Source organism: Malaya genurostris, chromosome 1 (genome assembly GCF_030247185.1).
Source record: "Malaya genurostris strain Urasoe2022 chromosome 1, Malgen_1.1, whole genome shotgun sequence".
In the NCBI taxonomy this organism is placed as follows: Eukaryota; Metazoa; Arthropoda; class Insecta; order Diptera; family Culicidae; genus Malaya; species Malaya genurostris.
The window spans coordinates 74460260-74483591 of NC_080570.1; the positions used below are offsets into that span (position 1 = coordinate 74460260).

The window sequence follows — 23332 nt, forward strand, 5'->3', positions numbered from 1 at the left end:
TGTTGCATTCATTTGTTTCTAAGTACCCAAAAGAAAAAGACTGTGTACAGCGTGATATTTTGCCTCGGACCGATTTTTATCACGGTTCGTTTTTGGCAACATAATCGTTCGAATATACCATATGTAAACCAGATGATGGCAGAATTTTCGAGTTGAAAGTAATTCCATAATTATATTGATTTAAACTACTTATAGCAATAAATGCTGGGAGAACAGAACTTCCATATACCATACGACTCAGTTAGTCGAGATCAGCAAATGCGTGTGTGACAAATAATTTCACTCGATTTTCTCGGAGATGGCTAAACCGTTTTCTACAAACTCAGATTCATATGAAATGTAGTATACTCCCAAACAAGGTTCCTGAATTACGTTTGGATCCGACTTCTGATTGCGGAACCACAGGATGATATGTGAAACGAAATTAAAATTATGCAATTCATTTTTCTCGTAGATGGCTGAACCGATCTAAGATTCAAATGAGAGGTCTTAAAATCTTACAAAACATCCTAATTTTTTGCCAGATCCGACTTCTGGTTTAGGAGATACAGGGGGATTAGTATAAAAATGTCCATTTCACATAAATTAATTAGGTTTATCGGGTTTGCAGATTTGGATAGTCGATTACCAAATAAATTTATTTCACTTTAAGCGGTATTCGTTTTTGGATTCGGAATGTACCCCCAAATTGTAATTCGCACTTCAATTTCTCAAAGATGTCTACACACTCCTCAGGTGAATTTAACTGATTTCGGTTACACCGATTTTAGAATTCCGGTTCCAGTATCGAATCGTTTCTCAAAAGGCCTAATCGAACTTCAAAAACAAAAACTTAATTTAAGGACTTAAAGTCCCATACAGAATTGGTGAGTTTTATCCGATTCTGGAATTACAGGATGATGAGTTTTTAAAATTCATACCGCTATATAAGATGTAAATTGTTGGGCGTAATAATTTATGGCCATTCGAATCATTTTGAATTATGCTAGTTCCTGAATACCGGCTCTGGAAGCACCATAAATAATGACGAAAAACTCTAAAGTGAAACTTACTTCGACATCTCATGGAATGTTCAATCGATTGTAATCCTTTAAGATTGAAATTCGATACGATTTGCAGTTTCGACATTACAGGGTAATGAGTGATTAAAATCTCAATTTACCGTTTAAAACGACGATAATAAAAATAATGTCATGAGAATTAAAACACCTAAGAATATCCATGCAAAAAACACATGCGGATTGATAAAAAAAGGTATCATCTCACTGCTAGGTGGATTAAGTTGGTGGAAGTTTTCAATTGGAATTTTCTGTATTTTTTTGAAAGAATTATGGGTGTGTAATGTCCGAGAAATAACTGGAAATAACTGTCGTGAATACGAATAAAACTGACACTCTTTCTTTATACTTCCGAATATCAATTAGTTGATCGATTGTTTGAATTATGCAAGCTTTCTCCTTTTTCACTTCTAGAATATGAAACGATACACCTAAACTAAAGTACAGATTAGTTACATTGAACATTCTGACATACAATTAAATATTACGAAATAATCTGAATAGTTAATTATGATAAAATAATGGTGGTTCTGAAAAAAAAAAACCTTTTATGAAGGCGTTCGTGATGGAGAGAGACGAGTTGAGTTCGAATCTATTCTGAGTCGGTGCTATGCATTTTATATAGCAAATCAGCAGAAAATTCTACTACAAACTACAACTGGTTGAAAAATGGGCCGTATACAGTATAGTGAAGGAAAATTTCGCATAATTCTTTGGGTATACAATTATGGTTCAAAATAGCAACATGCAGAATTTTCATGTCGGTTATATCATTCTGGGTTTGGATATTACAGTGAAAGAAACTTTCATATATGCTGGTCGGACACAACAATCTTTTGTGGATCATTATTCAACGTCACCTAATAACATGCATCAAACATAGCAAACAATTTACCGGTTGCGCTGGTCGTGAACAGAAATCTCTACTTACGAACGGAAGCGGGAGTTTGTCAAACGACTTTTGTTGTGAATATTATTATAAATACTTCTCGAACACACCTGACGCTGATATATTAGTAACCGAAGGTTCTAACGTCCTAAAATTAGCTTCAGAAACCTAGTCTCACTGATAGTGTTTCACAACTATTTTCCTTTGTTCAAATTCAAATCTGTTGAGTTAGTTTGCATTTTTAATGATTATGATCATTATAATCGGTCGTGATTCGTACACAACTCTGTAATTTTTTCTAACCAACGATATTGCAGCACCTCATATAGTGGTAATCATCTGTTGGAGTTCGCTAAGCTGTCCATTCCTAATTTTACTCATAGTTCATATGGGAATCTGGATATCTGTTTTCTATTATTGTCCTTCGACTAATAGGATGACTTTGGGTGTAACTGCCTATATAAACAAAGAAGAAAATTATACCCCGTACTCCGTTGCATAACCAAGGTTCAAATTATGTATAAATTTATTGGAAATAGAAATCGTTTGAGCGCAAAATCGATAACATTAGTATGAACTGGGCGTTCAAATTTAATCCCAAGTTCCTTACCAGAGGAAGGTGAGAGTTTAAGCATTATGAAATACATTCAAAATTGCACGTACATTTTCAATGTAAGAATTATAGCGATAATAGGTTTTCAAAAAATCTATCGGATAAAATATTTAGCTTTCAGTTTTCCATGAGCATTGACGCAGTTTATATTGTATCTCATTGCTCAGGTGTAATATCAAATTCGCATGAGTAACATTACTATGTTACATGCTTGTTAAATTATCCATGAGCATTACGATGCTTAATTAAAATGCTTGTTACAAGCCCGCCTAAAAAAGTTCACGTGAAGCTTTTTGTGTGAAGTTCAATTACTTGTGCAGTGATGGCGCTACAATAGCAAAGAAGTTTTCACTTATCGTTCGCCATTAATATAAACAAGGTATCTTTCTTTCGTCTCTTATGCTGTAGGTGGATAAACCGATAACTCGACATCGTCACGTACGCAAGAGCCGTAGTCAAAACAAAGAACTGAACAAACGAAAGTCTAGCATCAAAACAAAGCAGAACGGCATATAGTGAAGTCGTGTTTTCGCGAGTCACTACCATTGATTGTAAACAACGCAAGCTGGAGTCAGATACCGTAGAAAGTGTATTTGTGTGATGCGCGATTGAACTGCCTAACGACAAACAAGGTTGTGTGGACGGATTTCAAGCATTTTAAGTGTTGTTATTCGCGTAATTCTTCAATTCTATCAGCAAAGTAGATTGCTGGAGCAGAATACATTTTTCTTCTAATTATTGTTTTCCAACATACAGTGTGTTGTGATCAGTTAGTGATCAAAAATATCACTGCAAGTGAATTTGCATTCGCAAATCATCGTTTGAACTGCGAGGACGCTGGTCGTATCGATAGTTCGAGCGAGTTCATCTGTAGCTGAGTTGGAAAAGTATTTTCTGCTTCGTTAATCTTTGTGGATAAAAACGCCATTTTATTACCTCTTGTTCAGGTAGTGAGAGCTCACATCAGGTGCAAATATTTGCCACAAGGTTCGATGACAAAACTGTATACGTTAAATGTATAGTTTTCCTTAAACTGCGTTGAGGTATTGCAACAAAATATATAAATCGTATCGAAGTACATGAAAAAGAAACTGGATCGACGTAAACAGTTGTGCGTGAAAGTGTGCGTTTATTTCTAAATTGCGCGTTGAAAAGACTGAAAAGCAGTTACACCTGTATATGTGTATTGTTTATGCACTGTTTCTCTTCTGTTGAAATTCGTTACCCAGAGAGAAAACTGGTTAGTAGACACGTACACTTTTGGATTCTTTGTTTACAAATATACCATAGCGGAAGAATTGATTTTTCGTTACTTCGGTACCCTCCAGCGTGCAGAGGATATTTTCCTGACAGCGGGGTTTTTACATTCCAAACAAAGAACGGGAGAATGTTCAAGTCAATCAACTTATCAAGGGATACAGTCAAAATGACATCGACGCCAAGAACTAGTGAGGATTTACTGGGAGGTGAGTACGAAGTTTTATTATCTTCTTTTTTCTGTTAATTTTTACGAACCTTGTAAAGTACAGTGTAATAGGGTCTGTTTTCCATTGATGATTCAGAATCAGCTCAAGCCGGATTGCCACATCTACAGAAATATATACCAGATTATTTACTATATGTATTATTATCGCGCATTGTCTCCTTTCGTACTCTTGTGCCGTACTCGGAGAAGCGTATTGCGTTGTATTTTGTGAACAAATTCCAAAACATGGCGGGGTTTGATTATTTTCGCATGTCACATTTGCGACCGGTAGTTTCGAAGCATCTGTTATCTTACTTGATAGAAAACACCAAATTTATTTAATGTTGAAGAGAGATTTAATTGCCAAAAACGTTCAGTTTCGTTATTTTAGAGGTTCACACTTTCTCATAGTAAACAGGCAATAAATTAAACTATATGTATTTAGTATATAGCAGAAAAATTAAGATGTTGAACGAGATATTTCGAACTTATCAACTCAACCAACAAGCATCTGGTTATTTTGTTTCAACAAATATGTTCGAACTGTTAGTCAGCTAAATCCGACAATGTCGAGACTATGGCTGACTATTGAATGAACTCATATCGCTTCGATAAAAACCGCCGATAAAAATATTCAAATAAACTATAAAGACTATAAAGGCTGCTTACGTTTTATTAAATGGGCATTGCCTGAAAACAATGGGGTCAAATATGTATGAAATATTACATACAGTGATATGGGGAGCAACAACCGTACGCGAGAGCCAACTCATCAGACGAGTGGCAACACGACTAGCTTCGGTTTGTACTTCATGTCGTTTTCTATTTTTGGCAAAACAAATATGCGTCTTTATGGGCGAGCAAGAGAAATTTTTGTTGTGAATCATACTGAGTAGAACCTAGCAACCTGTCGAGTATGTTCTAAGGAACTGGAGATGGTGCTTACAATTTTATGAAGTGCTGACGCAAAAGTTTTTGATGCGACACGTCAAAAACTGCGCTTTTAGTTGATCGATAAGAAATCTGATAACGAAGTGTGTTCTGTTATTTATTTTAATCAGATTATTCATTGACGTCAACTGATTTTAGTAGCTCGTTTGTAACTCATGTTCAAGTATTTGATACTACGTGTAGGTTGTTTCTAGCATATATTGTTGGTTAACGGTTTGAAATCTTCAAGATAATTTAAAATAAAAGATTTTATGTACAGATCCTTGAGCAGAGACATCTTTCACTTTGGCACATGCTAATGATACCGGAAACATCATATGCAAATTTCGCCCGTGGTTCAAAAACACTTAGGCGTAACGTGAAAAATTGAAATCAGTCATGTCTACTTTTGCACAAACCGGTACCCATGAGGTACCAAAACCCCTAAATGACTACAACCTGTTGGCGGTCAGAATATCGTCAGTTTCTTTCGTTCTTTCGGGACGTCAGGAAAGACCTTACACCTCGGTGTAAATAAAGTGACTTGTAAAAAGGGATGTCGAAAATTTCGAATTACTCGATTATTTAATAATCGAGTATAATTTTGAGACTAATCGATTGTAATTTATCCGATTATCTAGGTTATTAATCGATTACTCGATTATTCATTCGATACTTACTATGGGAATTTTTCAACTATTCGATTAGCTCAATAATCGAATATTAGTTTTAAGCTAATCGATTAAATATTACTCGATTATCTGAGTTATTAATCGATTACTCGAATAATCGATCGATATTACGACATCCCTACTTGTAAATAGCAAGTACTTTACGTCTGCTTAGCGGATTATGTTGATCCGTGACGTGGCATTAGCAGATCAACATAATCTGCTAATTGCATTGATGAGCCCAAGGCGAAACGTAAAAAAGTAAAAAAAAAATGAAATCAGTCATGTGTACTTTTGCACAAACCGGTACCCATAGGAACCAAAACCCCTAAATGATGAAAAAATATTATAACTAATTTTGGGGACAGTAGCACTATTTTTCATGCAACGAAGCTAATTTCTATCAAAAAGGTTATGAGTCACCAAATTTTGTTTGTAAATCATGCCGACTTTTGCAAAATCCGCATTAATTTAAAGGTGTTCAGTCATAATTACTTTTTCACCAGCATATGTACAATAAAAATAAGACCGCATAAACTTTTAACATGGAGCCTCAAAATAGTAAATAAATCTATGATATTCTTAGTATACAACCCTCAAAAACGGCATGGCCACACATATTCCAAAAAATGCTATCCACGTAACAGTTTGTCCGTTACAAAATTTTCATGAAAAGGATTATGTTTATCATAAAGCTAATTTTAAAACCTTTTTGAATATTGAATCATTCCGAAATAGATTTGACATAGGTTCGAAGCTTAATTTTGCTTCAAGAGTCTTAAGAAAATTGACTACTAGGCTGGAATATAATCTCAAAATGGTTTTCAGTAGGTTTTTGAGGAGTTTAAAGTTGATATGCTATATTTTTTAAATTAAACTGAACACTACTACAAGTATTTATTAAATTGAATATATTACTTGGGATGTGTTCTGCTTCAATTAACCTACATTGAAAGACATAATTCAAGGTTTTCTATTCATACCAAAACTAAGACTCTTTTTTAAACAATTTAAAAACAACTTTTCTTTCCATCCAACTGCATTCAAACCGATGATACAAGACAAAGTAATAAGAAGATTTAGAGTTTCCAGGAGTCAATATAGGGGACCAATGTGATAAATGGAATTTCGATAGGTCATCAATAAACAGGATGATGACACAATAAACGTATTGGATATTTATCGTTTATTATTATCACATTATTTATGTTTTTAAGTCCATTTCAACAATAAAATTACTTGTTATTGAATAGAAATTACTGAATAGTGCTGATTTTATGTACAAATATGAATATATTGTTTTCCTTATTTGTACTTCGAACCTTCACCAAATTTATGAACATGTCTTGGTTTGACTGCTTTTTGAAAATATGCTACAACGTTGATAAAGTATATAAGTAGTATGCTGCTTGTTAGAATTTTACCGAGATTTTGTTCGAAATAAAACGATGGTTGTTTGTTATTAAATGCTCAGACGATGGAAATATTGTTTCATGAGTTCACCATCGCTCGCCAAGGGCGCTGGTAGCAGTAAACAGTGATATGATTTTGCACAGTACAACGATAAATGACCGTAGTACGGAAATCACCGTTGTATCGTAATGCTCGCGTGATACCACCGTGATTCAGGGTGACAGACATGTGGTTTCATGGTGTACAGTGATAACGATATCACATGTCTGTCATAAGCATGAGGGAAAAATGGAACGTTTCAATGAGGTGTCACTCGTGCAACCGTGCAATGACACAATCCCAGCAAAACTATCTGTATGCATGAAAGCAAAAAGTGTCTCAGTTGTTTTAATCAATTATTCAGTTATCGCTTGAACAATGAAATTTTGCCTAACAACCTGCTTATAGCTTTATCACTAAACTCACAGATGCTATAGAAATGCAACAAAAGATTAAAATTCCCAAGAGGGAATTCCCCAGCAAAAAGTTCACAGGGCATTAAGAAATTTTGCCTCCACTTGCCGAATGGCTCGCTGGAAGAGCTTTTTTGATTCAATTTTCAAGAATGTGGCTGATAAGCCTAATGCTACAGATGCACTTTCAAGAAAATGCAAATACTATCACTTTATTTTAGTAGTAATTTGTAAGCGTTGAGCGTTTTTAATTACATTGACATAAATTGTCCGAAAATACATTACTCGCAGATGAAATTAAAACATTTATACTGTACTCTATTCAGTACATGGAAACTTGTTTTACAAATAACTCATAACATATATTCTTCTGTTACATGTCTCCCCTTTGGAAACCGAAAACGGTTTTTCAAATCTTGCGGAGCCAGAGGAATCTGACTCTGACGGAAATAGTGAAGATACCTCGTTTGTCACTCCTCAAGGGTCTGTTAAGAGGAGATTAACAAACCACAAAATACCAAAAAAGACACCTAAAATTATACCTTCAAAAAAAGATCCCCGTGTTAAAGCTAAAAAGCCAAATTTAAAACCAAAAACTGTGCCTCCTGGTTTGTCAAATTCACAAACCAATCCAGGAACTAGCTCAAGAAAAGACAATAATCCAGTGGGCTCCATTTCACATTCACCAACAGGATTACTGAAATTTTCGGAAATTGTAGAATGGATTTTCGCTGCATTCAATATTTCTGAACCTCTAAAGACCATCATAACAGCATTCCTTCCAATAGCTAGAACTTTTTTGAAACAGTTATCAGCTCAATGGCCAGCTCTTACAGGTTTTGTATCATTTGATGGATAATTTATCATCCGCCGCAAATGATTCAATCACTGTCCTGCAGTGGAATTGTCGAAGCATCATGCCAAAACTTGATTCATTTAAAGTTTTGTTGCATAGTCAAAAATGTGATGTATTTGCTTTGTGCGAAACATGGCTTACATCAAACATAGCCTTAAATTTTAATGACTTTAACATTATACGTCTCGACAGAGACTCCCCGTATGGTGGAGTGCTTTTAGGAATTAAGAAATGTTATTCCTTTTATAGATTAAACATTCCTTCGACTTCTAGTATAGAAGTTGTTGCTTGTCAAATAAACATTAAAGGAAAGGACATTTGCATTGCTTCGGTATATATTCCTCCAAGAGCTCAAGTTGGACAACGACAGCTTAATGAAATTGTCGAAGCCCTTCCTGCTCCACGTTTGATTTTAGGAGATTTCAATTCGCACGGAATGATGTGGGGTTCCGTTTACAATGATAGCAGATCATCTCTAATATATAATATTTGCGACAATTTTAGCATGACGGTACTAAATATGGGTAGCATGACACGGATCCCAAGACCTCCTGCACGTCCAAGTGCATTAGATTTATCTCTTTGTTCGACTTCAATTCGACTAGATTGCACCTGGAAAGTATTTCCTGATTTACATGGTAGCGATCATTTACCAATCATCATCTCAATTAGCAGTAACAAAGGCATTGCTAATTCAGTTAATATTCCATATGATTTGACAAAAAATATTGACTGGATTAAATACCTAAGTAATATTTCAAGTGTCTTAACTTCAATGGAAGAGCTTCCCCCACTTGAAGAATATGACTTCCTCGTTTGTTCGATTATGGAGGCCGCAGAACAAGCCCAAACCAAACGATTTCTTGGTCCATCGTCTAACAGAAGACCTCCAAATCCTTGGTGGGACAAAGAGTGCTCAGATGCTAAACACGCGAAACAAAATGCTTTCAAGACGTTTTTAAAACGAGGAGGAGGAACTCCTCAGAATTTTGAAAAATTCTTGGTTTTAGAAACCAAGTACAAGAACATACTTCGGGTTAAGAAATGCAGCTATTGGAGACATTTTGTGGAAGGTTTGTCAAGAGAAACCTCAATGAGCACTCTTTGGAATACGGCCAGACGAATGAGGAATCGTAACGTAGGAAATGAGAGTGAGGAGTACTCGAATCGATGGATATTTGATTTTGCGAGGAAAGTTTGTCCAGATTCCGTTCCTACGCATAGCATTGTTAGGGAGTCTTCTTCAAATGATGATTCCATTGATAGCCCCTTTTCAATGATGGAATTTTCCATAGCACTCATGTCTTGTAACAATAACGCTCCTGGATTGGACAGAATTAAATTCAACTTGGTGAAGAATCTGCCCGACCTCGCAAAAAGACGTTTGTTGGAATTGTTCAACAAGTTTCTTGAGCAAAATATTGTTCCACCTGACTGGAGACAAGTGAAAGTTATCGCCATTCAAAAGCCGGGGAAACCAGCTTCCAATCACAACTCATATAGACCCATTGCGATGTTGTCCTGCATCAGAAAATTGTTCGAAAAAATTATTCTACGACGTCTCGACACTTGGGTCGAGACGAACGGTTTGTTGTCAGATACTCAGTTTGGCTTCCGTAGAAATAAAGGGACGAATGATTGCCTTGCATTACTTTCGTCTGACATCCAAATTGCCTTCGCTCAAAAGCAACAAATGGCATCTGTATTTTTAGACATTAAAGGAGCATTTGATTCAGTTTCCATTGATGTTCTTTCAGACAAGCTCCACCAACATGGACTCCCAGCGGTTATAAATAATTATTTGCACAACCTTTTGTCAGAGAAACGCATGCATTTTTCACATGGCGATTTGGCAACAATCAGAATTAGCTACATGGGTCTCCCGCAAGGCTCATGCCTCAGTCCGCTCCTCTATAATTTTTACGTGAATGACATTGACAGCTGTCTAGTAACCCCATGTACACTAAGACAATTGGCAGATGATGGCGTGGTTTCAGTTACTGGATCCAAAGCTATTGATCTGCAAAAACCATTGCAAGATACCTTAGATAAATTGTCCGTTTGGGCTGTTCATCTTGGTATCGAATTCTCTGCGGAGAAAACAGAGCTGGTCGTCTTTTCAAAAAAGCATGATCCCGCGCAACTTCAGCTTCATATGATGGGAAGAATAATCGAACAGGTTTTGACTTTCAAATACCTCGGGGTGTGGTTTGATTCCAAATGCACGTGGGGAGGACACATTAGGTATCTGATAACGAAATGCCAACAAAGAGTAAATTTTCTTCGAACAATAACAGGGTCTTGGTGGGGTGCTCATCCGCAAGATCTAATAAAATTGTATCAGACAACGATACTTTCAGTGATGGAATATGGATGCGTTTGTTTTCGTTCCGCTGCAAATTCTCATATTATCAAACTTGAGCGAATTCAGTACCGTTGTTTGCGAATTGCTTTAGGCTGCATGCATTCGACACATACAATGAGTCTTGAAGTTCTGGCGGGAGTTCTTCCATTAAAAGATCGATTTTGGGAGCTTTCATCACGCCTGCTAATAAGATGTGATGTGCTGAATCCCATGGTAATTAATAATTTCGAACGACTAGTCGAGCTTCGATCTCAAACAAAATTCATGACAGTATATTTTAACCATATGTCACAGGAAATCAACCCTTCAAGATATATTCCTATCCGTGTCAGCCTCCTAAATGTACCTGACTCAACTTTATTTTTCGACACATCCATGCAGCGCGAAGTGCGTGGAATCCCGGACCACCTACGCTCGACGGAAATCCCAAAAATATTTTCAAGTAAGTTCAGGCATATTAACTCTGAGAAAATGTTTTACACGGACGGATCGCGAATGGAAGAAGCGACAGGGTTTGGTATGTTCAACAATAATGTTTCGGCCTCATTCAAGCTTCAAGAACCTGCATCTGTTTATATAGCAGAGTTAGCAGCAGTTCATTATAGCTTGAATGTAATCGTCACATTATCTCCAAACCATTATTTCCTCTTCACAGATAGTCTGAGTGCAATTGAAGCCATTCGCTCAAACGCTGCTGGCAAAAATGAACCGTTTTTCTTGGGTAAAATAAAACAGTGTCTGAACGACATATTGAATAATAATTATCTAATCACAATAGTTTGGGTTCCGGCTCATTGCTCCATTCCAGGCAATGAAAGAGCCGATATTTTAGCCAAACGTGGTGCTATTGAGGGTGAAATTTATGAGAGACCGATTGCTTTCAACGAATTCTATAGCGCGTCTCGCCAAAGAACACTTGCCAGCTGGCAAGCTTCTTGGGATAAAGATGATCTGGGTCGGTGGATGCACTCAATTATTCCTAAAATATCGACAAAGGCATGGTTCAGGGGACTGGATGTGAGTAGAGATTTCATTCGTGTGATGTCCAGACTCATGTCCAATCACTACACGTTAGATGCACATCTCCTTCGAATTGGACTTTCCGAGACTAATCATTGTGCTTGCGGCGAAGGTTACCGCGATATTGACCATGTTGTTTGGACATGCGTGGAGTTTCGTGATGTCAGATCTCAACTAATAAATTCCTTGCGTACCCAAGGTAGACTATCCAATGTCCCAGTTCGCGACATTCTTGCTTGTCGTGACCTTCCATACATGAAACTTCTTTATCATTTCATTAAATCCATTGGAGTTCCAATTTAAATTTTATTTTATGTTAAACTGTTTTCTCTTCCATGAGTTCAACCAATAGCCAACTATAGGATATTGAATATAAGTGGTGAACTGATACAAACAATCCTGAAATAGTTATAAGATCATGTACAAAATAAATGTATTTTATTTAATGTAATTTAAAATAGCAACTCGCTTGATAAAAACAGTGTTTAGATTAACTAATGAGTACCAACATACTAATATGATATTCGAAATGTATTAGGTTTAAACTACTATGTATTGTGGATGCCACGGCGAAGAAAAACTTATGTATATTGCCTATGAAATAAACGTATTTATGAAAAAAAAAAAAATATATTCTTCTGCATACTTTCACTGACATGAAACGGACACTACATACTGACATTAATGACGTTCATTTGCAATCGAAAATTTTCAATATGAAACGTTTCTGGTGAAATGAAAAGAAATTTTTTTTCTGCATTTTGCTGTCTTCGTTCTCCGCCAAGTGACAGCATTTGAATACAGAAATTTCGTTTACCTGAATGGTTATGACAAAATCAACAGTTAAATCATTAACATTTTAGTTGAAACAACAATTGCAATATTGTAATTTTGTGATCTGCGGGTTCTCCGTGTAATTGATTGTTGTTTTTACTAAACAGTCGTTTTTGATAAATCATACTGGCTGCTTAGCAAAGAAATCCAGCAAAAACACTTTATATTCTGTAACAACCGATATAATGATTGGAACGGCACACTGTCACCTAAGCTTTCATTATAGCAATTATTATGTACTATCACTACAAGGTCCGGCACTCGAAGTGTAACCAATTAAAAAGGCCATAAATTCAGTTTGGAAAATTACTTTTACTTAATTCAAAGTACAAAATGTGTAAAAATAATACAAAATTCAGAATCAATTCACTTTTGCTCGATATGACCACCTTTTGCCTTGACTATGGCCTTGAGACGGTCAAAAACGAATCGCAAGCTGCCCGAATGTGACTTGCAGGTGTATTTTGGCCCACTCGCGGACAATAACTTTTTTCAGCGCCTCGAGACTTGTGTATCTTTTATTTCGGACTTTGCTCTCCAAAATGGCCCAAAGAGAATAATCCATTGGATTCGCATCTGGTGAATTCGAGAGCCATTGTGTGGACGTGATGAAGTTCGGAACGTTGTTTTTCAGCCATTCTTGGTTCACTCGAGCTTTGTGAGACGGTGCCGAGTCCTGCTGAAACGTCCATGGTCTGCCACCGAAATGTTTGTCTGCCCACGGCTTCAAAGCAACCTCCAGAATACTTTCCCGATAATATGTCGCATTTACCTTGACGCCAGGCTCGAAGGTCTGAAGTTGGTTACACTTCGAGTGCTGGACCCTGTAGCTGAACTATGCACATAAGTAATAGTTTTTAAACAATGTTGTAGGAATCAGAATCAAAGACATTTGATAGATCACTTATCGAATAGTCAATGCAATGCTAGTTAATCGCTAGTAATAATCATAGTTGCTACTGGTACTGGGAGAATGCCCGTGCTTACAGTAGATCTGCAAACAGGTAGCGCTTTGCATTGGTCTCCTCGAATCATAAGTTGATCTAGGTCAATAGGTTTGCAGTGATTTGGGTAACTTGGAGGCTAATGTAATCAAACAATAGTTGCGTATTAAAGCGTATCTAGGAACAGTGTGGCACTTTCGATCAATTTAAAGACGAAATATTGTTCATATTCAATTGAAATCACAGAGTCTTTTATTGGCGATCCTCGATCAAGAGCAGTTTTCTTGGAGTGAATTTAGAGCATTAAGAGATAACTGAGCACTTGGACTTCCAAGGAGCCTATTTCATTAACTTTGCATCGGTAGTATATTCAACTGTGCTTGTTGGGGTTTTATAAGATGAAATAACTCTAACTCATACATTTAATTGAAATATTCGAATCGTCGTTTCAATGCTTATTTGATGTCAATCGATTATGACTAAAACGTGTAGTATTTCTGATATGAGCTGTCTTTAGTCAAAAGGATATAAACTGGACATTTGGTATTCTTTTAGAAATAAAACGGTTGGATGATATAAGCTCATAATAATAAAATTAGAGCATTTAATTAACCACAGTGAAGATAAAACTGAAATGATCTCATTATTATGTTTGTTAATAGCTTACAGAAGAGTTTAGAAAAACATAACGTTCAACTGTAGACGAATAATTCTGAAAAATAACGTAAAGAACAATGCCAATGATAACCCATTGGCTTCGGGTAAAAACCAATTCACCCCAGTTAGCGTCAAACTGATTACAAAAATAACCGTTCCACTCATTGGAGCGGAGAAGATAATTTCAGTATACTGTGCGAAAAAGACCGATCTTCATTCAGTTCAGTTGCGGAAAAATGCATCAACTGCCGTAAACAATGCATTTGTGTACATTTGAGTAAGATGACCCTGATATTTATACTGGTTGTTTTCTACTCGGCTGCACGTAAAGTTCTGCTTATCGGTATAGGTGTAGGGAAGAAGCTCGGCACCAACCAAACGCAAGCAAGGTTCAAATCTTAATCGACACGAACAAGGAATCTCTGGCCAAACATTCTCAACTGACTTGGCACTCGGCGACGAAATAAAGACTATGACAAACATTTGCGTTGTTTTCTGTCGGGAATCGTCTTTGAAAGAGAAAATGTATTCCGTGTCTAGGATAGGAGTAGCATGGTCAGACATCGTGATTACTCGCCCGCTACCGACGGACGTTTTCTTTCGTATAAGAAACATAACTTATTAACGGCTTGAAACAACACCCCGTACGCAGCTGTTGATTTCAACGAGCGGTAAAAAGAGTAATTAGCACAGTAGGTGAAACCCTTAGATTAAAGGCTAAGTCGTGTTTTGTTGTTGATGAAACAAGGTTCGTCCATGAGTGATGTAGCTTTTTGTTCAATTTATGACACTTCCTGCTATTGCAATTCGTTATAAATTAGTTCACATTCTTTTCATAAGTGAAGGTCGGATATTTGTGTATATCACTGATTTGTGCGACAATCCTGCTTTTAGATATATTTCAGATTTGGGGCAATCACATCTGATAAGTGCGTAAAAATACAAAATTTTAAAACGAATTAGGATTGATTTATGGAGTATTGGAATATGGAAGAAAGCTTTGCCAATACTTATCTAATTACCCTGCCTTTTAATTCATGGTACGTCATTCAAGAAAAATCTTTGCATTCCACATTCGTCATTGGTTTCAGGAAATGAAACAAAATATAAGATGATTACCCCCAAGCGCAAGTTTTATTCAACCAAATCGAATTACTTTGGCAAATAATATACTTCCGAGGCAACTGCACGGACTACCGGGAGTTCATTTATCAGCAGAGTTCGCGAGTGAAAAACAAATATTTTTTTAAGGACAACGTGAGTACAAACACCGACACTCTGTCTCTCGAGTTGAAATATTTTAACATTTGAAGAATACTTCAAGATAGTCTATGATTCCCCATAAAGGTGTTTATCTTCAACGGTTCCGCATGTTACAAGGTTAAGATATATATACTATTTTTTTGAAAATTTTGTAGATTTTATTTCACAAAACAACTGTTGTTACGGATATATACTCAAATCCGAGGATTATTTTACTTTTCGCATACAGGTCCGAAGTTCGTTCTAACCCGAAAGGTGAATGACCTCAAAATTTAATGCTCTAATATGCGCCACATGTTGTTGAAATACGGTTTCCACTCTTCTGATATAAGGCTGGCAGCGTTTTGTTTTGCAAAGTAAATCTTTAAGCCTTTGTATTATATTCCTTTTGTGGAATTTTACCTTCTATTCCGAAAAACTTCTCAGCCGATTTTTAGCGTACAGAACATTGTCGATGATAGGAGAGCACACGGCCTGGCAGATCAACATTTCCAATCCTTCGAAGAGTTGGAAAAATGGATTGCTTCATGGATAGCGTCAAAAGAGGACTTCTATTTTCGAGCCGGGATCCGAAAATTGCCGGAAAGATGGGAGAAAGTTGTCACTAGCGACGGACAATACTTTGAATAATACATCTGTAAGCACTTTTTCGCAATAAAGCTTTTAATTCTGGAAAAAAACGGCGGAAGCAAAGTTGTACACCTGATTATGAAAGCATATGAAATCGGTTTTACGTGAGGAGAGTTGTTTCTTATTCGTTCATTTTAATTTTAGATATGGTAACAGATCCAGTTGTTATCTCATATACGAAAACCAGTAGTAAGTAAGATCTGCTGGCTCTGTTCGATAAATTGACCTTAGGGGAATGATTAAAATAGGTGCATTCGCTTCGAGTTGTTGCGTCGCCAGCAGCAGTATAGAAAAATTTCAAATTTTTTTTGCGCTATTGCTGCTTAAAGTCGAAGCAAAGATATTGTTTCCAATTTTATTACATTTTTTAATTAAAAGTCAACTAATCGGCAAAATAATATAGCGATTCTACTAATGCGATGACTATTGGTTCAATAACCCTATATTTATGTTGTAAAATAATTCTGGAATTTTTAAGGTGTATATAATTATATACTAGGCTAAAATAGTTTTGAAATACATTCCTAGTTTAAATAAGTCTTAAGAAGGGCTAATTTTACAGATAACCTTAAAAAGATTAATTATTCTTACGTTTCGTCTTTGACTCATCAGTGCAGAGTAGTTCAAATTAAACTGCTTAGTGCTAAACTCGGCAGTTCAATTTGAACCGCTAAGCAGACGTATAGTTTCTGCTACTTACAGCACACTTTTTGTTTTGCAACGAAGTGCAATGTTTTTTCTGATGTGCCGAACGAAAATGTGTTTTCGACTATTTCTGGCCGATGCAGGTTTGGTCATTTAGGGGTTAGCCAAATTTTGTGCTAGGGCACATAACCAGAGTTGCACTGAGTCGTGATCATCATCCAAACGTCAAATCATACGAAATAGTTCCGTCACGAACCAAAATGATCGTCATTAAAAGTTGATCGAATTCATGCCATGGGTAGCGTACGGCGAACATGAACAACAGTGACGCGAGAGTGGCAACACGCAGAGAGTAAAATATTTCGAATGAGAGAACAGATCGGTCATTCTCTGTTTGTTTTTAAAACGGTCTGTTTATAGTTTTATAGTAAATTGAAAATGATAATACTTTGATCTTCATTATCATTTTCTGACATCACATCATTGCGAATGCACTTTTATTTTCCTTCTAAGAACTAAGTCAAACCGAGAAAACGTTGTCCTTGCAATTGATGATCACGACGGAAATTTCAAAAATTGTAAATAGGTTTTAAAAATGCAGAATAAATATTAGGCTTTAAAATGACTGATAGTATTTCTGGTAACCTTGAAAAACGCTGTTAAAATCGGAATAACTCTAAGTAGCAACAAATGTTTTCATTATATCACCAACAGCTATCGAATTTGATGTGAAAGCTTTAAGAGCATCATTGGATAAAGCATGACAAAGATTTTTAATGTTGCACTCCTTAGTAAAATCAAAGACATCATATTAACAAGATATCCAGCTCTCACATTTCCCTAACAAATTATTGGCAACATCCATTTTTGCGACCATAACGACCTAAGGCGAGTCCGCATCGAATCTCGTACATAAAAGAAGGGGAAAGAAATATCAAATTAGTGCGCGCCAAAATAGCAACACTGCGCACCCATACAATTGGCATGATATGTTGAATGTGATGCCGTGCGATGGCGTTGCTGAACTGAAGATTGATTTCGCTCCAAGCTGATAGGGTCTGGTAAAATGCAAGACTGATTACATTGTTCTTATCCGTTGGCCAGATATGTTTCTTGTTTTGATCCTACTGTTACCTCGAATTCCTTTATATTAACCAAAAGGCTGAGTTATCATCTTGAGGAGCTAGTGGATACGAATAGCATTAGTGGGGAAGTTACAGACAAAATAAAGATGGAATACATTGAGCAGTCAGTTCGGAAGGTAAACGTTTGGACAAATTGTGGATGAGATTTTTAAACCATGTTTCAATGATTATTAAAATCTGAAATCTTCTATCAAGCAAGTCTTCATACTCCCGCACAAAAACGTATTGAAAATCTTGTGGCTCAGCGTATTGTTTATAAAAATATATTGAATGCTGGGAGCGTGAATAAAAAAATATTTAAAATTACATAATCGATACGAGGAAGCTGTCGAACCGACAAAGGACAAAGAAGAATTACCATTGTTACATATTAAACTTTTGAATTGTTTGTTTTTAATAAAAATCAGAGTTGATATTTCCACTATCCAGATCTCTTATCAAAAGCCGGTTTCAATCCACCTAGTGCATTTCGCATCTCTGAGAAAACGAAGTAAGTTCCACTATTACAGGTACTTCCGGAATCGGTATAATCGATCGTCAGGCCATCAACTAAAACTCCATTAAATCCACTTTAGAACATACGTTCGTGATGCTTAGTCGAATTAACAAACTTTAAATGTACTTGTGGTAGTGCTATTTTTACATTAAAAGTTGAGCAGAGAATTAGATTTATCGGTTTGAGTCTTAGATTTATCGGTGCGAATTGTACATAACATTTTTACTACTAGTGCAACTTAGCAGTTTAACAAAAGCCGCTGAGTAAATTATGTTTATGATTGCTTAGGCTTAGGCGATCCCTAAAACGCTACAATCAGCAAAGCATTCAATTCAGCGTTTAGATACAATGGAGACGAAACAAAACAAAAAAGAAACATACAAGTTAACAGCCTTTGTATAGCAAGGTAGTTCCAATGCTTTGACAGCAGAAGATCCACTGTTTGAATGAGTAAAGATGAAGCATCGAGCCGCTTAGTTACAAGTAAAATTTTTTCGTAGGAAACATTAAACGCATTTTTCTTGAAACCGCTTTCTACTACCTTAGTGGAAGGGTTATTCAAAAACTTCTCAACCGATTTTCATGAAAATTTTACTCAATGGTGCTTGGATATATTTCACAGTAGCTTTTCCGTATTTTATCATAGTTTGTTATAAATCATTATTGGATTAATTGGAATGTTTGTATGTGAATTTGTTTGAAAATATGTGCACAAACTTTTCTAGGAGATGACAGCAGAGACTCCAGGTAAAAATTTTAAATATCTTCACACAGGGTTCCAAAAGTCTGTATATCCGAAAAAAAATCAGCAGTTAGTATGTCTTTATTTCTTTATGAAGTATGATACGCTAAACTGACTTGGCGAGCAAATAAAATAAAGGTCGCGGCAATTTCAAAAGTCTGTAAATTTTGACGAAAGTCTGCGAAAAACAAGATTTTCAAAAGTCTGCACAACAAAAAATGTCTGCAGCACTATGTGCGAAATCTGCAGATTTACAGACAAATCTGCAGATCTGGCATCTCTGGATGACAGAATCGATTTCAACAACATTAGATTCAAATGGTCTAAAGATCCCACAGAAAAATCCTGAATACGATCTTAATCCGACTTCCGATTCCGGAATTAAAGGATTACAATTGTTGAACATTTGAAGCAGTTGTACAGAACAGTTATACAAAATATTTCAAAACAAGACTTAAATCAATTCCAATCAATGGGACTTGTCAGTTGACGGCCAAACGTATTCATTCCTGCTGTACCAGTTCTCGGCTTTCGGTTCCGGAAGCACCGAGAGTACTGGTCTCAAACTCTAATATAAAAATAACTCACTTTTCTCAGCGATGCACAGTGGTTCGAATCAATAAAAACGTGGACATAAATCAGTAGCTGCCAAACCGTTCTTTTAATGCATATAGTTGCTTTGAAGAAATTATTTACAATTATATACCGCGTAATTTGATCCTATCATTATTTGTTCATGGCCTACTTTGACAAAAAATGTAACCATAACTTTTTTTTCTGAAGAGATAGAAATTTTTTTTCTTCTACAAAGTTTTAGAACTATTAAAAATAATTTACTTTGTCAAATATACCAAAAGTCTAGGTCGCACCGTTTCGGATATACAAGGCGTTTTTATGGCAACCCCCTTAAAATCAGTTTTTTATTCATAAATTGTTTCGAGTTATTTTGTTATGCATACTTTGTTTGGAATAATTGTAGAATTTTTAAAATCGCATATTTTTGTTGAAGATAGTGCATAGGTTTGTTCTTTTCTGGCAAAGTTATGCAACATTTTACCTTTTTTTTACCTAGGATAAAACCTTGCACCGAAGCGAAATATGCAACTTTATGCAACTGATTTTTACAAAATTTGTAGGAAAAGATGTGCACAATATTATAAAAAAAAATCTAAGTGGAACTCGGTGGAACTTTTTTTCTAGGTCTTTTCAAAGTTAGTTTTAATTACTGAATTATGGCAACCCCCTTAAAACTAGTTTTCTAGTCATAACTTGTTTCGAGTGATTTTTTATGCATACTTCGTTTGGAATAATTGTAGAAAATATAAAATTTCATAATTTTGTAGAAGCTAATGCATAAGTTGTAAAAAAATATTTTTTGAAATATTCGCTTTATTTTAAAAACAGTTTTTTTTCGATATATCTACGTAGAATTTATCTATATTACCTAAGTATCTACTACAAAGTTAGCATTTAAATGAGTAACTTTTCCCAATACTTTTCACAACCTAATCAATCAACTAGGTAGTTAATGTTACATTCGATCAATCAGTATCAGTAACGCATTCGATCAATCAGTATCAGTAACGCTATCGTCCGAGTTTTCCGTATCGCTAATTTCTTGTTCTGTTGTAAGTTCTAGCATATCAATTGCTTCCAGTGACAATTTCTTTCCAGTTTTGATAGGTTTGTAATAAATATTCGAAATCAGTGGGTCAGAGGCTACTAGGAGTCAAACAAAAACCATCTATCATCGTTTTTTCACGGCTGTTTTCCTTGTGCCCAAGTTTGGATTTCTTTTATTTGTTTATTAATTTTTAACTTTTTTCATTCAATAAACTATAAAGGTTGTTTTATGGAATCGCTTATTTGAAACCTAAGAAAAAACCGTACGTTTATGCCTTGGACGAATTTTTGTATCTTTGTTATATTTTACGGGCTGTTGAAAAAAGGCTTTGTGTGAAATACCCCATGGATTATTACTATACATGCTATGCACGTATGCAAATATATGAAAGATATTTCTATCCTATTTCCGACTACCAGTCTGGACGCGCGTAAACACGCATAAACAAGTTCATGTTTGCACGCGCAACTTAAGCAAATTGTTGCGATTTTTATTTTGTTGCTTTTTACAATTGGCAATATTAGAATAAATCTAAGTGAAACTAGAGGCAATTTTAGGCCTTTTCAAATTTAGTTTTAATTATTGAAAATCCGAAAAATTATCAAAACTTCAACACATATTCAAAAAATGGAAAAATGTATTCTAGACAAAATATGATAAAGTATTGTTAAAGTACAAACCTTTACGAAGAGATTTCATGTTTGAACGTGTAAATAAATTGACTTATCGCGAAGCAACACGATTTTTAAGACGAGATGTTGATCGGGCGACGCTCACTGCAAAAGTGAGTTACAGAAATAGCAGACGCGTGACGCCCTCTGTTTCTTAACCATTCATGGTTTCAGCATGGCCATAGTGAAAATGAGTCATACGAATATTACTCAAGATATTCTCATTGGAAAATAAATTTGATAAGGTACATGTTCTCCTATAAGTATTATAAAAACTTAGCTGCATTAAGTTGCATATTTCGCTTCGGCACAAGGTTTCCTAGGTAAAAAAAGGTAAAATTATGCATAAATTTTCCAGAAAAGAATAAACTTATGCATTAGCTTCTACAAAATTATGAAATTCTATATTTTCTACAATTATTCCAAACGAAGTATGCATAAAAAATAACACGAAACAAGTTATGACTAGAAAACTAGTTTTAAGGGGGTTGCCATAATTCAGTAATTAAAACTAACTTTGAAATGATCTAAAAAAAAAGTTCCACCGAGTTCCACTTAGATTTTTTTTATAATATTGGGCACATCTTGTCCTACAAATTTTTTAAAAATCAGCTGCATAAAGTTGCATATTTCGCTTCGGTGCAAGGTTTTATCCTAGGTAAAAAAAAGGTAAAATGTTGCGTAACTTTGCCAGGAAAGAACAAACCTATGCACTATCTTCAACAAAAATATGCGATTTTATAAATTCTACAATTATTCCAAACAAAGTATGCATAACAAAATAACTCGAAACAATTTATGAATAAAAAACTGATTGTAAGGGGGTTGCCATAAAAACGCCTTGTATATCCGAAACGGTGCGACCTAGACTTTTGGTATATTTGACAAAGTAAATTATTTTTAATAGTTCTAAAACTTTGTAGAAGAAAAAAAATTTCTATCTCTTCAGAAAAAAAAGTTATGGTTACATTTTTTGTCAAAGTAGGCCATGAACAAATAATGATAGGATCAAATTACGCGGTATATAATTGTAAATAATTTCTTCAAAGCAACTATATGCATTAAAAGAACGGTCTGGCAGCTATTGATTTATGTCCACGTTTTTATTGATTCGAACCACTGTGCGATGGTTTGACCGATTTTCACAAACATTGATTCAAATGAATGGTCTTATGATTTTATTCGGAACTCACGAATTTCATCTGGACCTGACTTCCGGTTTTAGAATTGCAAGGTAATGAGCATCGAACCTTCTAATAAAGTGCAACGGTACGTACATGCGCTAGTATGGAAGAATAAAACACAAAACCGCCACTACGAACAAAGCACGATGTGTTTGGTGTTCAATTTTGTACACGCGATAAAGAAAAAGAATACCAACTCTGAATCTTGGTTTTAAAAACACAAGCGGATCCATCGGCACCGAGCACACATGAGCACGAGTTTTCAACCGTTTTGCCCCTCCGTATCATCCAATATTATTATAACTGAGAGTTGGGTCCGTATAAAATATAATGGTCAATATATATAAATAGGAATAATTTAAACCCGTATATTTAAATCTAATTTTATACAAGTTGGCTAACCCTGGCCTGGTGAATAAACCCAGTTGGTTAAATATGGGGGAAGGGGGGGAAGCTTATCAAAATCGGTTCAGCCATCTCTGAGAAAATTGAGCGGTAAAAATAACACGTTTTGTCGTTTATGCCACTTATACCATTATATCACCGGAACTGAAGATGACAGTCATTTGTTCTTAGAACTTCATCAATGGCCCAATAGTAACTTTCAAACGAGCTTAAGCTTATTAAAATCGGTTCAGCAATCTCTTAGCAAATTGAGAGGAAAACAATAATGCGTTTTGTTGGTTACGTCACATGCGATGATAAATATCGTTTACAATTTAGCGAAGAATGTAGTGATAATCAGCTTAAGTTAAGCATTCAGTA

General features: G+C 35.6%; 1 protein-coding gene across 3 annotated transcripts in view; it reads left to right on the forward strand.

Annotated features, from left to right (window-relative positions):
* The first annotated feature begins 3040 nt into the window (after positions 1-3040).
* The window catches only part of LOC131440499 (BCL2/adenovirus E1B 19 kDa protein-interacting protein 3), a 34787-nt gene continuing 14495 nt past the window's right edge, over positions 3041-23332 (forward strand). Inside the window, exons 1-2 of one of the 3 annotated variants that reach the window (XM_058611821.1) lie at positions 3041-3800; positions 3889-4026. In XM_058611821.1, coding sequence (XP_058467804.1) covers positions 3948-4026 — 79 coding nt within the window. In that variant the 5' untranslated portion in view covers positions 3041-3800; positions 3889-3947. Of the gene's footprint in view, positions 4027-23332 lie in introns of all 3 variants that reach the window. The other 2 variants (XM_058611819.1, XM_058611820.1) reach the window with 2 other exon arrangements.